General features: G+C 47.9%; 1 protein-coding gene across 1 annotated transcript in view; it reads right to left on the reverse strand.

Annotated features, from left to right (window-relative positions):
- LOC111184164 (protein tyrosine phosphatase receptor type T) overlaps nt 1-19,585 on the reverse strand; it is a 185,837-nt gene extending 166,252 nt beyond the window's left edge. Inside the window, exon 1 of the mRNA XM_089895437.1 lies at nt 19,528-19,585. Coding sequence (XP_089751563.1) covers nt 19,528-19,585 — 58 coding nt within the window. The remainder of the gene's footprint in view (nt 1-19,527) is intronic.
- Between the last annotated feature and the right edge of the window lie 1,845 nt (nt 19,586-21,430).

Consider the following 21,430-nt stretch of genomic DNA (forward strand, 5'->3'; position numbering starts at 1 on the left):
GGCACTGGGCACCAAGGAGGAAGTAGAGGTGGGGAGATGGGGAAGGGTCAGCGACTAGAGAGCGAAGGGCTTTCGATTCAGGCTAATTGTCCCCGAGCACAAAGGGAATCTTGGGAGCATCTTAATCAGGATCAGACTCTTATTTCGGGGTGATCACTTGTCTTCTGTGGGGCGTACGTCGGAAAGGACCAGCGTGATGATAGGGAGACCACTTTGGAAGCTGTCACACTAATCTGATGAAGACTTTATGAATCTCAAACATGAGTCGCAGCAGTGAGCAAGAAGGGAAAGATGCAGAAGAGATTTCGGAGGCAAATATCGGACAGACCTGATGACTAACTGAATATTAAAGACGGGGAGAGAGAGGTCAAGGATGACGCTGGGTTTCTGAATCTGAATTTTTTTTCGGTACGTGGGCCTCTCACTGTTGTGGCCTCTCCCGTTGCGGAGCACAGGCTCCGGACGCGCAGCCTCAGCTGCCATGGCTCACGGGCCCAGCCGCTCCGCGGCACGCGGGATCCCCCCGGACCGGGGCACAAACCCGTGTCCTCGGCATCGGCAGGCGGACTCTCAACCACTGCGCCACCAGGGAAGCCCCTGAATCTGAATTTAATGGCAGTTTGGATAGCAGACTGGAGATGGATTTCTCCTTGGTCTAAGGAGAATATCCCAAGAGAGAAAAAGGTGTAGCGAGGGCCTCAGTCTCTTATATGCACCTTGCTTGGATGCTTGCTTTATAGGAAACACAGACATTCACATGCTACAGGAGAACACTCCACAGGGGATAGGGCACCCCAGCAAGATGCCTTCCTCTTCTGCGTTGTCTTTTGAGTCCATTGGGAGAGTGGCAGCAGAAGCTGGCAGTCAGAATGGTGTTCCAAGACCCCGGTGTCTGTCAGGCTGTGAACATCTGCTGTAAGACTACTGACAAAGGTGACACTCTGGTGCACTTGACTGAATACTCGACTCCTTCCCTGCTTCATAGCGTCTGCCTGCAGCCACTTGGGCAGCCAAACGGAAAAGCTGAGGAGGTTCTGCGGTGACCACCTGGCTCCTGATTACCACCTGCCTCCCTGACCCCCAGCTGTTCTTCAGGTATTCCGCCCCCATTCTGCAGGTGCAGCCCCGGACTGTGCTCTGGGACCAACTGAAGCCTCCGTCAAGGGGAACTGGAGGATGCCCAGGTCTAAGGACTTCAGCATCGTGCTGCCTCACTCTCCATCCTGCTCTTGCTTTGGCCCATCTCTGCAGCTGGGGTTGCTGCGCTGCTGTGTCCAGCCTCCCACCTTGTATGTCCCAATTCCCTAATGAGCCCTGGTTTGTGAATCCTGCTTGGCACTTTAGGTGCCTCAGACCTGGGGCTCTGGTGGGTTCTTACCTCTCACCCCCATCCTCTGTGTTTCTCAGGCTGGGCCACAGTTCTGGCCCAGCCACCTGCCTGAATGTCACCAATGTCGCCAGATTCTCTGCTTCCCTCCTCTCTGGACCTCAGTTTCCTCACCTGTAAAATGGGTTTAGGATAATAATGACAGCACAAGTCTAAGCACTTAAAGTTTATTTCTCATGTATTCCTCTCAACAACTAGCAATTATTAGTGTCCCCATTTTGCAGACAAGGAAATGGGGCAAACTGTGTAATCTCTCTGAGGCTCCAAGTCCCACAGCTAGTATGTGATATAGTTTTTGAGGCACAGTCCTGGATCATGGTAGTTCTCGGTCCCAGGCATGTAATGGGTGCTCACTAATACTGGCCATGGGTATAGAGCATAGCGGGTAAGATTACAGACTTTCCAGAGACCTAGGTTCAAATCCCGTTTCAACATTTCCGAGTTGTGTGATTTTCAGTGACCAGAGCCTCAGACTTCTTATCTATAAAATACAGTTTCCTTATCTATAAAATGAGAATGCTAATGGTACCCTACATGGTAGAGTTGTTGAGAAGTTTCAGTACATTAATAATATGAAACCCTCAGCACATTCCACGGGACGTAAGAAGGATGTAACACATATTTACTATTTTATTGTTCTTTTCATCATCATGTTGAACACTCCTGGTGCCACTGTCCCCCAGAGCTGCCACCTCTCTCCAGCCAGCAGGCTGCGCTCCCACTGCCTGTCTTCCACCTCTCTCCGCCAAGCACAGCCCCATCATGGTGGATGTACAGGTTTAAGTCTTTTCCAGAGAGCTTCATCTGGTCCTCCTGCCTCTAGCTCCTCTTCTCACACCATCCATCAAACCCCTGCCAGAGGGCAGAACCTCCCTGGGAGGGTCGCTCACTCCCCAGGATGTCCAAGCCTGCCAGGGGCACCAGGCATCCTGCTGGGCCTTCCCTAAGGCTGCCGTGCTGCTTCCCCATCTGCCCTCAGCCACACAGCCTTGCCCCAAAGGCTCAAACTCTTTCTACCTGGATCCAAGATTTACAAGACATCCCTGGAAAAGTTGCTTTAGAGGCAGTTAGCTGCAGAGCAGTCCCAGAGAGCATATTATGGCCTGAATCCTGTCACTGTGGCAAGGCCCTGATTTAAAGAATTGCCAGGAAAATAACAACAGAGAGTTTTAACATGAAGTGCAAAGGAGGGAATGATAGAGTGGAGTTGTACCTGGCACCCTCTCAAACCAGGAGCCCTGCTGGAAATGCATCCACTTTGTCTGCTGACCCTGGTCATGACTGAGCCAGGCAGGGCAGGGACTCATCCTTACTACATCACAGATAAGGAAACCAAGGCTCAGAAAGGCTCAGTGATTTGCCAAAGTTCCCCAGTTTTAAGGAACAGAGTTTGGGCTCCACGTGAGGGCTTGTCCCAAGGCCCTCCTCCCCAGGGAGAATGGACAACGGGCACTCAGCATGGGCAAGGCAGTGACTATGCGCCAGCCTGCGGGTTCAGACCGGAGCAGGGCTACCTGGCTGACTTTCGGTGCATCCATTCTAGCCTCCAGACTGGGTGCTGCCAGTCTCCTACTGGGCTCAGTCTCCCAGAGCGCCCCCTGGAGGCCTGGCCAAGCTACTGCAGGGGCTAGAAAAGCACTGTTTCAGTGATGGTGGGTCTGGGGTCCACCTGGTCCTTCAGCTGAAATGTTAAATAACTAGTCATCTGTTCACTGCAGCCTCAAGTCATCCCACTACAGAAAAACACCCAACCCTGACCATAAGAGGTTTTACCTTATTTTTTTCGATGGAAGCATCCCTGGCCTCTGCCCACTACATGCCAGTAACGCCTCATACCCAGCTGTGACAACCAAATACATTTCCAGATATTGCTGAATGTCGCCTGGGGGTGTGTCTAAATGGAATAAAAAGAACTGAACATTTATTGACCCTCTGTACTCTGTGCATCTACGCTTCTGTCTACCAACTAGGCTCACAGATGGTCAAGCCATTTTGTTGGGTTTTTTTTAATTTTTAAAAATTGAAGTATAGCTGATTTACAATGTTGTATTAGTTTCTGGTGTAGAGCAAAGTGATTCAGTTTTATATCAATATATATATATTCTTTTTTCAGATCCTTTTCCATTACAGATCCTTACAAGATACTGAATATAGTTCCCTATGCTATATAGTAGGACCTTGTTGTTTATCTGTTTTATATACAGTAGTTTGTATCTGCTAATCCTAAATTCCTAATTATCTCTACATCTGCGCTAAGATGATAGCCACTAAGCCACACGTGGTTACTGAGCACTTGAAGTGCATCTAGTGTGAAGGAGGAACTGAATTTTAAAATTTATCTCCAATAATTTAAATTTTAACATGGGAACACTGTAAAGTATATTTTGTTAAGCACAATGTTTATCTTTTTAGGATAATACTTCATTATTAACTGTTTAAAATGTAGCATCTGAATTGCAAAGTGCTGTAAGTATAAAATTGACACCAGATTTCAAAGACTTAGTGCTAAAAAAAAATGCAACATATCTTTCATTAGTAATTTTAAAATACTGCTTACATGTTAAAATGATAATATTTTGTAGACATTGGGTTAAATAAAATTTATTAAAATGAATTTCACCTGTTACTTTTTACTTTCACGTGACTCTAAAAAATTTCAAAATACATACATGTCCGAGATGCTGTATCTACTGAACACAGTGCAACTCTGGAGGTTTTCAGCAGGGGGTGCTTTTGCCCCTCAGGGGATATCTGGCTGTGTCAGGAGATGTACTTGCTGTCCTAGTTGGGGAATCAAGTGCTCCTGGCATCTAATGGGTTTAGGGATTTGCTAAACATCCTACAGTGCACAGGACAGCCTCCCACCACTAAGACTTATCTGTCCCCAAATGTCACTAGTGCTGAGGTTGAGAAACCCTACCCTAGAGCATGAATTCCTTGAAGGAAAAGCCAGTAAGTCAGGAAGACCTGAAGAACTAGTCGGAGTTATCACACACAGTTCTCACCATTAACGATGGCCAGGGGTGTTGGTAAACTTGCTTCTCCTGATGAAGAGAATGAAGCCCACACTAGATCAATGACTCGCAATAAGTGGCTGAGCTGAGACTTGCGCTCAGCCTCCACTCACTCTAAAAGCCAGCCTGCCCCCTTGCTCCACCACCGGCTTCCACCGTCCTCTGAGTTGGTGCTGATGCGAAGAGGCTGCTTGTATTCACAGTCTAATGTCTCCATTACTCAGAGCCGGGTGGTTATTATTCACATCAGCCGTGATTGCTACCAGGGGATGAGCATTAACAAAAACGCCCTTGGAAAGGGACAGCCTGCTCGAAATACCCGCGGGCACCTCACCCATCAAATAAGGCTGAGAAAGGCGTGGAAATAAATGCAACACAATGAAATAAACCTGTCAGAGAGGGAGCGTTCAGATGCCTCAGAAGCTACCTCAAGAGGTAAAACAAATGTGCCTGATATGGGATTGACTCTGTTTAAAGAAAACATTACAGGACTGCGGACTTGAAGAGAGCCCGGAAAACAATGGCCCAGCAGGAAGGGAGCTGCTTGCACCCTCCAGAGAAGCACTGTTTCCTTGGTACACTGGGTGTGGGCATGTGGTAGGAACCACACTCTTCTCACTGTCACCGTGCATCCGTCTGCAACTGCCACCTCCTTTGGGGTGAGAGTGAGGCTGGGGGCCTTTGATGGGATGGGGTAGGAGCCTGACATTTGATGAAGGCCTGGAGAGCAGGGTACTCTCTAGGGTCACCTAATGTCATCTTGAGTATGACTCTGCAGTAGGTGTGACGATTCATTTTGCAGGTGAAACAAAGGCTGTGCAACTTACTTGAGGTCATATAACTAGGGAGTGGCTGTGATGACATTCCTAGGGTGTTGATGGTGACATGCTGGGCTATGGGGCTTGATGGCAGGCACAAAGGCGGGGACAGAACTTGGCTGTCGTGAATGCTGTGAAGGCCCTGCTCAGATCTCCTTTCCTGGGCTGGTGCGCTAATCTCCAGCTGGTGCGGGGCGGGGGGCGGGGGGGTGCTGGCTGCTAAGAGCTCACAGCCACCTCCTTCCCTGCAGAACTGCCATAAGGCAAAGTGAAGTTGTCTCGCCAGGACACGGGCAACGGCTAAACTGACACAGCGGCACAAATGCTGGACCCCCTGCCTCAAAGTGGGGACACCCCAGTGATAAGAGTCCACACTCCAGAGCCCCCGTGGGCTCAGCTGACACAGTCTCCACATCCTCCCTTGGCTTCTTCCCCGGCCCTATCCCATCTCCCTCACTTTCTTTCTTCTGAGAATAATTTGCGCAAGAATCCCCATCTCAGGCTCTGTATCTGGGAAACCCAGGCTAAGACAGTGAAGCAGTGAAGCAGTGCTTCACTGAGCAGTGAAGTTTCTGAGTTTGGGAAAGGGGGTGAACAGAAGTGGACCATGAGGTCCTGGACGGCTGGACTCATGTCATCCTTCCATGATGTATCCCCTTTCCCACCATGACACACTGACCAGTCAGGGACTAGCAGAGGGGAGACCGCTGTCTGAGCAAGAACTTTGAGAGAGGTGCCAGTTAAAGATCTGAAATCTCTAAGAAACCTCCACTGACCAGGAAGGACCCCCGCAGTAGAGATTTCTATGTCAGCAGGGTCTCTTCTGTCTCTGGGGCTCCATGATGGGCATCAGCCTCTGATGGGTTCTGCATCCCAATCTTTGAAGAGCAGCGGAAGTTTATATGAAATGAGATTGAAATACAGTGTGCTACAGGGAAGGGGCTGCTATTTGCTTCAAATAAATACCTACACTATTTATTTAGACTGGGTGTTCCCATAGCACCCTTTTTCATATTCATTATCTTGTTTCACCTCAGGGTACGGCTGCAGAAGACTCTGCAGGTGCAAAGTCTGTAAGAAAACGGTGCTCCCTAAGAGGGAAGCATTATTGCTCTTACTTAGCAGATAGGACAGGTGGGAATCATCATACTGAAGTGACCTGTCCAAGACAAATGGCAGACGCTGTGGGGGTCATAGCCAGATCTAAGCACAGATAAGGTAGGTCAATTCTCCCCCAACCTCAGACCACAGCTCAGCTGTCACTTCCCCTGGGAATCATTCCCTGAGCTCCAGGTATGTTTGTTGGTTTATCTTGAACACCACACATCTCTTCTTTGTAGCGTGACTCAGAGTTGCAGTTGTCCATTTATTTGTGTAGTTTTTTTTTTTTTTTTTGGATGAATGGCTCTTTCCCCTCCCCCAAAGGTACAGGAATAGGTTTTCTTTTGCTCATCACTATATACCTCAACGCTTAGAGCAGTGCCTGGCACATAGTAGGTACTTTGTATGCATTAGTAGAATGGGTGAATGGATGAATAGATGGATGGATGGATAGAGGGAGGGAGGGATGGATGGGGGGGTGGAGGGATGGCTGGGTGGGTGGATATGTGGGTGGGATGGAGAGACTGCCAGTTCCTCTCGGGTGCACCTGGCCTGCAGGGACCACTGAGCACAGGCTGCTCTCACTCCCCTCCCCCCCGCCCAGGGCTCTGGTGATCACCTGTGGTGAGAAGGCAGAGTGGAGTCCCCGGGGTCACCTGGGCGCTGCCCATTGGTGCTGACCACAAGGAAGCCAGTCCCCAGGCAGCATGCAGAAGAGAAGGAGAGAAAGAAACACACATGAACACGTGCAGTACGGTGAACAAAACTGCAATTCTCGTGGCTCTGAAGAGCTCACACTAAACAGCAAAAGAACATCATGATCTAACAAAACAGGGCCTGAAATAGATTTTTTTTAATGAAATAATAAGAGTCACCATTTATCAAGCACCCACCACATGCCAGGGACTCTGCCAGGTACTTCACATACAATGTTTCTAAGACTTAGAACAACCCAGAAAGGTCAGTATTATTATAAACGAACCCATAGCCTTTCCACCCAGACATCTTCTCCCCGTCTTCCCTTTCTTAGTAAACGGCGCCACCATCCATGTAGCCACGCCGTCTACAAGCCTGGGAGTCGTCCTTTACCTCTCCTTCTTACTGATCTCCCACTTCTGATCACTTGACATGCCTTCTTAATTCCACTCCAGAAAAGGTTCTGAAGCTGCCCCCTTCTCTCCAATTTCATCTCCACTCCGTTCAAGACATCCTCCTGGTTCGCTTGGGTTATCGAAGCAGCCCCTGCTGGTCCTCCCGCCTCCAGTCCTGTCCCCTTCAGTCCGTTCTCCATCCTTCAGTCGAAACGCATCAGTGACCCTGTTGTGCTCCAGGTCAACTTCAACCTCCTTAACCCAGTTCACAGACCGTCAGTGATGAGTTCCCTGCCCGCCCCTCCAGCCTCTCTCCACTCCCACCACCGCACTCTGTGCTCTGTCCCGAGCACAATAAACTCCTTTCCCTCATCGGCAGCGCCCCCCGGCCCACCTTCTTGTCGGCAGGCCTTACCTAGGCTGGTCACTTGGTGTGGAAATACCCCCTTCCTGCCTCTTCACCTGGATGACGACTGTTCATCCTCCAGGTGTAGGTTCAGAAGTCCTTCGCTCTGGGAGACCCACCATATATGGGTCAGATGCCCTTCTTCTGTCTTCCCCGAACACCCTGGTCTTCCCTTCCCCAAGCAATAACCTCACGGTATTTTAAGTGGCTGCCACCCCCGCAATTCTGAGTCTCCTTGAAATCAGTCACTGTCATTTACTCGTCATTTACAAATGTCCTGCTGTGGCATTGTGGTGGAGCTGCACAGTAGGTACTCAGGGTATATCTGTTGAATAAATGAATGAAGGAAGGATGAATCAGAAAATTGATATAACTTGCTCAAGGCCACAGAACTATGAACTGGCAGAGGCAGTATTCAGATCCTGGTTTGTATGACTTCAATGTTCTGCCCTTTTGAACCCACTACTTGCCTCTCGAAACTGAATCAAAAAGCAGGAAGGTGTCCTAGGCCCCGTCAAAGGCTGCATGTTTCTCTAGTGATTCATCAACAAAATTGTATAAGGCCCTTATACAAAACGGAGAGAGGGGTAGGACATCCCAGACCAACTGATAAACAGGAAATACATAATTTCAAAAATTCACACAAATGGCAAGCTTTACCAACAGCTGTGAAATACGTCAAACTGTAACCACCAGTCAACGGTAATCATAATACTCCCCCCTCAAAGGTATGGGGAACTTCACCAGTTTCAAACCACGTTCTAGTTTTATAGGAAACTACTGTAGCTGGTAGGCCAAATCTGGCCACCCACTGTTTTCTGTGTGCCCACTGGTGAAGATGGTTTTTACACTTTTTAATGGCTGGGAAAAAAAATAAAAAGAAGAGTAATATTTTGTGACACATGAAAATTATATAAAATTCAAATCTCGGTGTCCATAAATAAATTTTTATTGGAACACAGCCATACTCGTTTTACATGTATTATCTATGGCTGCTTTTGTGCTACGATGACAAAGCGGAGAAGTAGTGACAGAGACCATATGGCCCGAAAAACTGAAAGTCACTATCTGGCCCTTCACAGAAAAGCTTGCCGGCCCCTGTTCTAAGCGCATGTTTTTATTAAATGTGCCCCCAACTTTCTGAGGTAGGCAAGACAAAGACTGCTGGCCTGGCATGTCAGAAAAAGAAAGAGAAGGCTGAGAGGAGAGGTGACTCAAATTCCCATCTGGCCTCTTTCAGCAGCCTCCTACCTGTTCTTCCCTGCTCCAGCCTTATCCTTGCCTCAGTCTCCGTTCTCTGGTCCAGTTTCTAAGCTGTAATTAGGGTAGCCTTCGCGACAAAGGCAGCCTGCTAAGCACCTCCAAGGGCTCGCACTGTCTCAGGACAATCATTGCTCCTCTATACGCCATGGGGCTAATGCAGTGTCCTCAGTGTCCTGGCCTTGCTTACCACTTCAGCCTCACCTCTGATCCCTCCCAGCCTCCTGTGATCACACTGGCATTCTAGCCACGGTTCAAAGGAACCCCGTCCCATTCAAGTTCAGTGGCCACCTCTCTTGCCTCCAGTGATCTGCACGTGCAAATTCCTCAGCCCAGAAGACCTCCCTGTCTTACTCTCCAGCCTTGTTCAATACGGTAATTGTCACTCTTCTTTCAAAACTTTGTCTCAGTGACCACACACCTGAGAAGGTACACCCTGTATTGACTTATGTGTCTCTTCTCTGTGCTTCCACAGCATCCTGAATTTACCTTCACCATAGCCCTTATCATAGTGTATTGATATAATTACTCTTGGTTGGCTCCCTCACTACTTGCTACTTGTTGAGTGCTTATTATTAGCCAGGCATAGCACTAAGCACTTGACGTGCAATAGCTCATTAACTTCTTAATTAGCCCCGTGAAGTAAGCGGTGTTATTGTCATTGTTTCATAGGTGGGGAAACGGAGACACAGAGCAGTTAAGTGCATTTTCTAGCCTGGAGTCAAAGACTGTCCAAATCCAAAGACAAACTTCTTAACCTCTAGGAAACCAGGGACCACATATCAATATTAAGTTGCACTCAAAACTAAATGGATAAATGAAATTCTAGTTTAGTATTTTTCACTTACTAGCTGTGTCACTTGGAAAATTACACACATTTTGGAGTTTCAATTTCTCTACTTATAAAATGGGGATAACAGTAAGTATCTCATGAAGTTCTTTCGAGGATTAAATGAAAAAGAGTTAAAGCCTTAGTTTGGTTGGGAGGCCCAGAGGAGCCTCCCCACCCTACAATTTATGGCTACAACTGTTCAGCAGGAATGCTTAGCTATGAGGGGTAGGAACAGAGGTGTATCTGGACAGGTGCTGGGATGGGGAGAAGTCTTCCCAGTGGGTGGAGTAGCAAAAGTTAAGTGATGGATAATCGGTCTCAGCAGGACACAAAGGAAGTAGAAATAGGAAAAGGACTCATATATTTAGTGCTAGAGACAACTGGTGTTTACTGGTGCCTGGCCCATCTCTCCTTAAGGCATATGGAAGAATTCTAGTCTCATCAAGGTCATGTAAGTGGAAGTCACATGAGTTATTTCCAAGTGAAGTATTTAAGATCCAGGTTACTACTTCCATACTTACTTCTCCCCTGCTATGGGGTCCTTTGAGGCCATTTATATTCTAGATGGCATAACAACAAAGAAGCCTTTGTGGCACTGAACTACTGAGATTTAGGTATCAATTTGTTGTTGCAGCAAAGCCTAGCTTATCCTGACTAATCCAGCAGAACAAAAGATGAAGTCCCTTGCTTTCTCCTCTGTCATCTGGTCTGCCTACAATGTGGCTTTTTTACTGGAGGATTCATGATCCTTCTCTCTTCACAGCTTCCAGAGCTTGCTCATATGTATATATGACAGCCATTAACAAAAACATTGGGACCATGCAAAGAAGAAGGAGGTCTGAATACTGAATGCCTCAGACTTGCTTTCTGGTTTTTTTCCCTTCTAAAGCAATGAAGGTTGAATGCAAAGAGATGCTGATAGGCTAAAGATGGCCCTGGGTCAGATAACCTTGAAGACAAATTAATTTCTTGATTTATGAGCTTCAGTACATTGTGGAAGTAAAGCTGAGGGCTCCTTGAGGTACCCCACCTTCTGCTCCAGATCCCAGGACTTAGCTTGAATACTGCTGAAGACAGGCCAAAGGCCCATCATCACACCCTAAAGGTTCTATTATCAGCTGTTACTGGAAAAGAGGGATGGGAAGGGGTTAACAAATAGGAGACAGAGGACCCTGACAGCGGCTCATAGAATCTCACCCAGTCTGTGGTACTGACAAGATTCAAAATGGTGCCATGGAAATGCCATGAGCTTTGGAGTTAGATCTGAGTGACAGTTCTGAGGGACCTTAAGCTCTTTATTTAACCCATCTGAGCTTACACTGCTTCATTTCTTAAGTAAGGGTCATAATGATGACCACTATTTATTTAGTGCATATTAAATGCCAGGCTTTACTGTTATCATTGCACTGTAGACTCATGTGGGCACACAGCCCTATGACCTGCACACAATAGGTGGTTAATTTTTGCTAACACTCCCGACACTACATTGAAACCCCATCAGAGAAAGCTCCAGTGGAGCTTTATGCTTTTTATTTCTATCCCTTGGCTCCAGCCTACCCACGTTTTCTCCCTTTCCTTGACCCCTGATTTTAAAAGGCCTACTATTCCCTTCATAAGATGCAACGACTTTGGGATATCAGATCTGAGCTAAAGTCAACTTGGGTGTCTCAGGTCTTAAGTAGATAATCCTCATTTCTAGTTTAGAGGGATGAAATAGGACTCCCCAGGGATATGCTTGAAGGACAAGTATTGGTCTTGGCTTTTGTTTTCTGGACTCTGTTGTACCAGCTTTGTCTTCCTGAGTGGGGTGTGGAGAAGGTGTGCATGTGTGTGTGTTACGGGGTGGTGGCCGGGGCAAATCTAGAGAGTAGGGAGTAGGGCGAGGACAGAGAAGACTAGAGAGATGTTCCAGCTGTTGTAGCAAGAAAAATGTTAAAGGGTTGGGATATTTAAAGGTCTTCTTTAGGTTCTTTTACAGTATACTCATGATATAATCCTCTTATTCCATCTTGTCACATAACCTTCAAGGAAATCCACATTATTCCATTGGCATTTTAGGGTCTAGAAGATGCTGGGTGAGAGCAAAGAGGCCCAAGGGACAAAGAGACCTTGTTACACTCAAGTACTTCTGAGAACCTGAGGCAAGGAAAATTCATCTCATGGGGCTTGGCTAGAGAGGAGTATCACTCCCCTGCCCTAACCCCAAAACACACACCTGGGCTTTCTCCTCTGAAAGTCTGGTAGGACTTCTAAGGATTGAACAATAACCAAGAGTTTTCCAACAGACTCGCTCACTACAGCCGAGCCTCTCACAAGTGATCCTTCATTATAGCCCCTACTTCCAGCTGCCATAGCTGGATTTGAGCACCCTGTGATTCTGGGTCCCTCCTGAAATTGCTGGGTAGATGATGAGAAGGGGAAAAGTGCCACAGTCAAAGGTTAGCAAGTGCATGAGCCAAATCTTATACTCAGGCAATGCAAATATATTATTGCTGTGTAGGAGCTCATCTAAACACAATGGCCTGTAGATGAAGAGGATAAATGCTGAGAGCCAAGGCCAGTGTCATTCCTGTCCCCTCTCAGTTTCTGCATTTTGAATCTACCCTGAGTCCATCTGATAAATGCCTGGTTTGTACAACTGTATGAGAAGCAACTACGGTCCAGGCTTTGGCTTTCTTCCTTGGGGAAGAGCAGAGAGAAGATGTGTGCTTAGTAGACCTGGGTCTCCAGGTCTCATATAAGACAAGACCCAGAAGAAGGAAGAAAGGACGTGCAAGCTGTATCATCTATGATGTTCTTGACCTTTTATGTGCATTATCCCAAATTAACAGGGGAAAGAACTAATGATCTTAGGCCTAAAAGGGATGGGATGGACTCCTTGAGGTTGTGACTTGTTCAAGGTTAAACAGTTAAATTTTGGATGTGGGATTTGAAACCAGGTGTCTCTGATTTCCCATTATTCCAGGTAATCTCTCGAGGAAGCTTTATACAAGACAGAACCTTCCATATAGAAGTGGATCAATGGAAGCAGGGAGGGCGGGCAGCGGGCATTTCCTATCTGATAGCAGACAACTCCTACATCTTGCTTGGCTTCTCACATAACCTGCGGCAGGTTATTCTTGTAACTAAAAGAGCCAGGGACACATAGGGACACATCACTCCCCTTCTGGGCCCCAGTCTTAGCATCTGTGAAATGAAGGCATCTCACTGGAGAATGGCTATTTATTGTCCCTGCAGGGGTGAGAATCCATCAGGAAGAGAGGAGAGAAAATGCTGGATGAAATCTACCTCAGGCTTAGCCATTATAAAAAGAAGCCACAGGGCTTCCCTGGCGGCGCAGTGGTTGGGAGTCCACCTGCCGATGCAGGGGACACGGGTTCGAGCCCTGGTCTGGGAGGATCCCACATGCTGCGGAGCGGCTGGGCCCGTGAGCCACAACTACTGAGCCTGCGCAGCTGGAGCCTGTGCTCCGCAACAGGAGAGGCCACGATAGTGAGAGGCCCGTGCACCGCGATGAAGAGTGGCCCTTGCTTGCCGCAACTAGAGAAAGCCCTCGCGCAGAAACGAAGACCCAACACAGCCAAAAATAAACATACAAATAAATAAATTATTTTTTAAAAAAAAGAGAAAAAAGAAGCCACATTTACAAAGGACTATTACTCACCCTCTTGTTACCCAAGACAGTGGTTTTGGTCCATCAATACCACCAGGCAGCACGGGACTATGGGTGACACTGGTCCCTTATCTCATGCTTCATTATTCTGGAGTTCAGCTTTCAGCACCTACTCTGACAGGGTTGTTTTAATGGGATCCTTAGAGAGTGTTTACTAGATTAAAACTGTGACTTTCTTCTGCAAAGCAATTCTGCAAATGGCTTTATGGGTTTCCGGATTTATTTTGTCTCAATGACTGGGCTCAGTTTGCAAATCAAATCAAAGCTGATTTTTCCAACTGCCACTTGGGCACACCCAGTGGGAGTCTGCAGAGCCAGCTGTGTTCCCTTGCCGGCTGGCGCCAAAGATGGGAGTGAGGCTGCCTGCGGGTGGCCAGAGAGGTTCCAATGGGAAGACAGTGGACAAGCAAGACCTGATTGCCCCCAACTGGGGTGGGGGGAACAAGTCCGAGGAGGCAAATTTTATTTTCTGGAAGGAGAAAAGGCAGATTTATGTGGCCCCAAAGACTGAATGGCAGAAATAATAGGGAGCCAATTTGGACCCCTGATGTTGAGGTTCCCTTCAACTGAAGTGTCCAATGGTGGGATGACCTCCCTGGGGGAGTAGTGAGGTCCCTGTCACAACAGGCAATTAAGCGGAGCCTGGCTGGTCTTTTTGTTAGTGGGGATTGTAGATCATGTAGCTAATCCCTGCCTCTACCACTTTTATTCCTACCTTCCAAGAGGACATTTAAAAAAATTTTTTTTTAATTTTATTTATTTTTTTTGGCCGCGTTGGGTCTTTGTTGCGGTGCGCAGGCTTCTCACTGCAGTGGCTTCTCTTGTTGCAGAGCACAGGCACGTGGGCTTCAGTAGTTGCAACACGTGGGCTCAGTAGTTGCCACACGTGGGCCCTAGAGCACAGGCTTCAGTAGTTGTGGTGCACGGGCTTAGTTGCTCTGTAGCACGTGGGATCTTCCCGGACCAGGGCTCGAACCCGTGTCCCCTGCATTGGCAGGCGGATTCTTAACCACTGCACCACAAGGGAAGTCCTCAAGAGAACATTTTGACAAGTAGCTTGTATTTGAAAAAATGAGGTCATGGAAGACCTCATCCATCCATCCATCCAGCCAGCCATCTAGCCATTGATCCATACATTAATTGATTGATTAATTGAGTGATCAGTCCATTCATTTATCTATTTGTTCATTCAACACATATTACTGAGCACTAATGTTCGTTAGGATCTGGGGACACAACATGGCTCAAAATAGGCACAATCCTTTCACTTACTTCGCTTAGAATCTCGCTGGGAGACAGACAATCAATATGTAAGCCAACAAAAATATATATATTTGTAAGTCACGATGAATGCTATGAAAAAAAGTACAGGGTATAATGAGAGTGGAAAACGTTGGGGATACACATTAGACTGGAGGTTAGGATGGTCTTTCTGAGGAGGAGGGATTGAAGCTGCAATCTGAAAGATGTACATCTGTTAAGCTAGATAATTTCAGGCAGAGGGGGCAGGATGAGGAAAGGTCTTACTGCAGCAAAAACAGAAATAAAGTTTTCCCTCTCCTGAGAATAAGGAAAGTAAAGGGAACAGTGAACAGGCTAGAGAAGAAACATAACATGGCCTGAAAGAGTTAATCACTCCTAGTTTTTAACTGTTACTAATCTGTAGTGTCTGTAACTAGATTTGTACATCACAAAGCTAACCTATTACCCTTTAACACTATGTGAATTACATCCTGCACTCCCTTGTAGCAAATCACCCTTTGTAGCATTTGCATTTCAGAAAAAAGGTTGCAAGCCGATAACCCAGAGACAAACTGACTCAATTACCTGGCTGCCTGATGCCAGCTGTGACTGTTTTGAAATAATGCAGGAAGAAGAATGCATAGACCTTCACTACTTTGATCCTTATCATATACCCTGGACTGCGAGTCCCACATATAAAATCTTCTCCGTTTGGGGGTGGGAGGACACACACAGTTCTTGAGGCGCTAGCCTGCTGTGTCTTCCCTTCTGCCTGGCAGAACAATAAAGCCATCTCCCTGTTCCTCCAAAATCTCTGTCTCCGTATTTCTGTTTGGCATCGGTGCACAGGGAAGCCGATATTTCGGCAACAGTCCTGAGGCTGGAAGGAGCTTGAAAGAGCAGTGTGCTGGAGTGCAGTGAATAAGAGGATAGAAGCCTGGATGAAGCTGGAGGGTAGGAAAGGGCCAGATCATGCAGCCAAGTCTGGTGGAGGCAGGGCCTGTGGGCAGGAGAAAGTAGCAAAGTGAACGAGTACATGGAAGGAGGTGGGGAAGAATTAGGTAGGAGAATGTGTAGGCAGGAGGGCTTGGATGGAACTGCACACAGCTTCTGGAAGGGGAACAGACCAATCTGGTTCCAGAACTGAGCCTCTGTGTTCAGTTCCATTTCCCCCATGGCCTGCTCTGGCTCAGCCAGAAGGGTATAAATTGAGATACTGGGTACCTCTTTCAGCCACTGCAACCCTGGGCATCCTCCACAGGCAGGATGATCAGCTCGCCTGGGAAGAGTTGTCTCTCACTTACATTTCAGCACCTTGGAAGTTTAGGTCCCCCACCCCAAGTTTTGACAAGCTCCGTTTTCCCAGGCATGTTCTGCTTATCTCTTCAACTTGGTTCCTACAACGAGCCCGTCCCCCGTCTTCCAAATAGAGAGTGAACAGTATTGAATGGGTCTAAGTCCACCTCCCTCTTACTTGCCCTTTCTCACAGTTGCTGTTTTAAGTACAAGAACAAAACCTAACTTTTGGATGGATCTTTTTTTCTCCCTGACTGCCCTCCCTTCAAAGTCTGAATCAGAGTTCTCTGTTTCCAAACCAAAACTTAATGTCTATTTACCCATTGGCTGTAGTTTTCTCTATATAGCTCTGAGTAGACTCCCGGAGCTAGAGTCTGCCAAGCAAAGGGCTTCTGAGATGTTCTTTTAGATCTTGAACTTGAGGCAATTCCACTAGCTTTTTGCCATCCTCAACCTGAAGATGTAACATGCTCCATATAATAAGAGCCCTGTGTTCCACGCTGTTGGTGCCACACCCAGATCCCCTTTACAGATTGGTGTGACATCCTCCAGCTCCTACGTGTGTGTGGGGCTAAGGACTCACCCCTGTGACTCTGTCCAGAGACTTGTGCAAGGCTCAGAGGTGCCACCTCCTCTGGAGCTACCTGAGACATCTCCTGAGGGGAAGGAGAAGGGGAAGGGAAGGGAAAATTCCAAGGTCTGATTGGTATGGGGGAGGAGTCCTGGTTTCTTGCCTCAAAGCTGAACAACTTTGGAGAACTTTACACTCTACCCCGGGATCTTACCTAGACTTAACTTTATCTGAGAAGAGATTCTTACTCAGCCTTTTCCCTCTTGCACTTACAGATTTCTTCCAAGAGCTCTCCCTCAGTACATCCCATGCACCCAAATCCCTGCCTCGGGCTCTGCTTCTAGGGAATCTGTCTTAAAATGCTACCATTCTTCTTTATCTGCTCACTGACAAATTTCTCTTCCCCACTACAGCTGAACTCATGTTCTGATTCCTCTGAATCTCCAGTCAGCGTTAACAGCCAAACCCTGGCTGGGGAACAAGGTACAGAAGATGTGAACCTGGGATGGTGCACCATGCCCCCTCCCCCTCCATATCAATGAAAAAGACTGCCTTCCAGCATTCTGAGAGGAGCCTGTCCTAATCCCAGAACTAACCCTTCCACTAGCTAATACCAAACTTCCACCCCACAGTCCCTTAGCATCGCCTTCAGCAGGAGGTTCTGCCCCGGCTCTATAAATAAATACTGCCCCCTGGTGGTGTGTGAATCCACCGGCCAGATGCTCTCTAAACACAGGGGACTTGGCTCTTCCAGTGGAGCCTGGGCCAAGGGTGTAGCTCCTCTCACAGGGTGAGGTCCTGAGTCCGCTGGCTTCTCAAATGCCACCCTTCGACTCAATTCCCAGTGTTAGTTGAGAAGGGGTGGTGATGGGACGAGGGGGCACAAAGTCTCTCATGCTGCACCCATCCCAGGGGAGGGAGCCCCAGGGGGTGTCCCAGGATCACACACTCATTAGTTAGTGCCTAGGGCTTTAGCTCTGCTGCCATCAGACCTCACTCAGTACCTCTCACTTCTCTTTAGAGGCACTGATCACAATCATAACTCCACCACTGTCTATTGCAATCCTTCACTTAATGTCTGTTTCTGCCCTAGACTGTGAGCTTCCTGAGGACCAGAAGCACGCCTGCTGGTTCATCACAAAATCCCTAGGTCCTTACAAGGCACCTGGCTCACAGGTGCTCAATGAGTGAGCTGACCACACGAGAGAAATAATGGTCATCGATCATGATTTTTTAAAATTTCCAGAACAATTTGCAGTGAATAACACCACGTTTATGTTTATGATATCATTTGATCCTCATAACAAACTAGTGGGTCGAGGTCTCGGTGAGCTGGAGCTGGCTTGCATCTGCTCGCTACAGAAGAAATGTCGCTAAACATTCAGGACTTTCTTGTAAGCCGGTTGTTAAACCACTGGTAACTTGATATTGGATTTGTGGGTATCTTTACACCCTGGAAATGGACAAAGACAACAAATAAGGGCTTTTCTTTTACAAAGAGCAGGTTTATCAGCAAACCACTGGCAGGAGGTACGTTCACAAATCGTTGTGTGAATGGGTAGATGGGGATCACTTTAAATACGGTGCTGCTGAGGTCTGAGAAGAGGGAGTGAGACCCCCAGAGTCTCCGAGCCTTGCTGCAGTGAAATGCCGACTCCAAATGCATTTCCTACTTCAGCAGGCGTTTTTCGAGGGTCAACTGTGTTCCAGGACCTTCCTGCCATGGCACAATGTGACTGGGAAATTAGTGGCTAGGCCTGAGCAGTTGCTCATCCGAACTCCTCTCAAACAGCGGTGCTGGTGCCCGTCCCAGCAGGCCTGGCCCTGCCCAGCACCTGATGCTCCACCATCATGTGGGGTCTGGGAAGGGTCCTGCTGCCACGGACCCAGCATCTGGTGTGTACGGGTGGCCCACTGTGTGTACCCCCTGCCCTGGGCTTCTTCCACAGAACACGCAGCTCCTCTGCATGAGGCAGCCTCGCTCAGCTTCCGAAAGGAACAGGAATCACATCTGGACCTCAGCCCACCTCCAGGGCCCCCTCTGGCAGGGCCCGTTCTGGCTCCTTGCACATCCCTAACAGCTATTGGGATCACGCTGTGAATGGTAAAGAGTCAGAGGTTTCAATGGGAACCACTGGACACTGCCCCTAACTGCATGGGGCCGGTTATGGATTGAACTGTGTTCCCCTCAAATTCTTATGTTAATGTCCTAACCTTAGACTGTGACCTTATTTGCTAATAGGGTCCTTGTAGAGGTAATTAGTTAAGTTAGGATGAGGTCATACTGGAGTAAGGTGGGCCCCCAAACCAATACGATCAGTGTCCTTATAAAAAGGGAGAATTTGGACAGATACACACAGAGGAAGATGTGAAGAAGGCAGAGATCGGGGTGATAGTTCTATAAGCCAGGGAAATGCCAAAGATGGCCAGAAAAGCACCAGAAGCTGGAGGAAAGGAGTGTAACAGACTCTCCCTCACAGCCCTCAAAGGAGCCAACCCTGCTGACACCTTGATCTTGGACTTCTAGCCTCCAGAAATGTAAGACAATACATTTTGTTGTTTAAGCCACTTAGTCTGTGGGACTCTGCAGTCGCCGAAAACTAACCCAGGTCCCTTGCTTTGCACACCTCAAAGCTGGGCAGCACTTCATTAGAGCTTGGGTGACTAACAGCGACCTTACAGACAGACAAGGGTTAGAGCCTCATGCCAGAGCCAAGGACTGTATTTAATAGAAGATGCCCTGGGCATCCGGTCAGGTCAGAACGACCCTGAACAGCTCCAGGCTGTTCCATTCTGAGTGGCAGCCCTCCAGTTCCCCGGGACCCACACAGCTGACCACAGATGCTGTCTGGAGTCACCAGGGTCAGGGACAGGGCATCAGCAAGTTGCTTCATCGTCACAGCACTGGCCTCAAGCCTGCCCGTGTGACCATACTCCAGAGGCTGGCCGGCCGCTGGCAGACCCGTGCAGAAGGTGCCACGATGACGGAGAGGTAGAGGAGCCCGGAGGGAGACAGATGGCCCGTGGAATCTGCCGCTGGGACTTCACATACCCCACTGCCTGCAGGATTCCCACCATCGTATTTTCTCTATTAATAAAAACAGTATTTTCAGCAAACCCATAGAAAGGGAAATTTGATTCACACCATCAGGAAAGGGATGGGTCAAATATTCCTGGACTTAGATCCTTGATACCAAGTCCTCATGGGCAGTGCGTGAATTAGTTGACCCTGGATGCTCCAAGGGTACAGAGTAGACATAGGCAAACACAGCTTTCCCTGACCTGTGGCTGACGGGCATTCTGCATTATCCAGCCCTCTGCCCCACTGCCAAGTGCTGCTAGAGCCTGCTTCTCCTGGCTGGAGTGACGGCCCTCACTGGAAAACAAGGGTGTGGAAGCTTGGAATCCACCACTTACTCCCGACTCCTCTGAGCCCTGCCTGGGCATGGCCAGCTGGGCATTCATACTCATAAATGCATTCCTATCCTTTCCCACGCCACACCTGGCGTGTGTACACAACACACTCCACTAAAGGAAGACTGCAACCTAAACATCAGACAAGAAGAGAAATCCTTATGCTAAGAAGAGGTAGAGAGCTCTTCTGTTCCATTTCTTTAAAGGCCGCTGTAATTCTGCAGATCAGCAATGCAACTTTGGAGAAGTGTGGCATGGTGGGCTCTTTATCTATCAGGACAGTAAGTCCTGACATTGCCAGCAACATTTACTTTAAAATATTCTCTCTCGAAGTCCCCACGTATACCTTTGCCTGTCCGATCATATGTTCCGAATTCCCAGTTCAGAAAATACGATCCAACAAACTCCCCTTTAGGAGGGCTTATGTCCCAGAGGGTGTCCTTAGAATCCCACACATCCTGCAGGGGAGATCAATGGCATCAACTCCTCCCTCGTCTAGGGGTCAAGAGCTAGTGGGAGCCATGGAGCACCGTCACGGGGAAGGTTTCTCTGTGTGTTTCCTGCCTCCTCCTGGGGGATGCTGCAGACACCCAGCTGTCCAGCTTGAGACCAGAGCTTTAGTGCTAGCCATCTGATGAGGTTCTTCTTTCTAGATTATCTGTTTTCTTCAGTGGAGAAGTCTGCCAAGGCCCATAATTTGTGTCACTTTTGTTTGCAGGCCATCAATTCTCCTTGCCTCACAAGGAGTATTTTATCTCTTTCTGTCTGGTAGCCTGAGTTCTCGAGAGAGAACACGTTAGGGACATGTCGACCTCTCATGATGGATGTGAAACCAGAGTGAGTTCTTTTCACAGGGAGCCCTTAATGCTCCTGTCTTCTTCCTCCTGCATCTTCCCTTTTCTGCCTACAAACTGATGTGATTTTCTTCAAAGTTATAAGAGTGATAGGTCTCACTGCGTATTTTGCCAAATGACCATAAAATATTCTTCTCTCTCCCCCCCCCGCCCCGTCCCTTGTCTCCTCCCCTCCCTGACATGTGTGCATTTTCCTCTGTATGTGTTTGCCTGCGTGTATATCCTCACATATGTGTATACGTACTTGAGTCACTGTCTCTGTCTACAGTTTATATCTATGACTATATGTTTACTTATATTTACACTTATCATCGCTGTGGAAGCAATCTAGGAAACTATATATGCTGTCCATAAATGCAGGGAACAGAGTGCAATTGCCTAATTTTGGTGTGTTTATACAGGGAGGATAGCTGTTTAAAGGATCAATTCTATAACAGAAAGATAAACCTGATTTCTGACCGTTCAACCTTG

Source organism: Delphinapterus leucas, chromosome 15 (assembly GCF_059928025.1).
Source record: "Delphinapterus leucas isolate spDelLeu-1000000601 "Yukka" chromosome 15, BTC_Dleu_Yukka2, whole genome shotgun sequence".
Taxonomy (NCBI): Eukaryota; Metazoa; Chordata; class Mammalia; order Artiodactyla; family Monodontidae; genus Delphinapterus; species Delphinapterus leucas.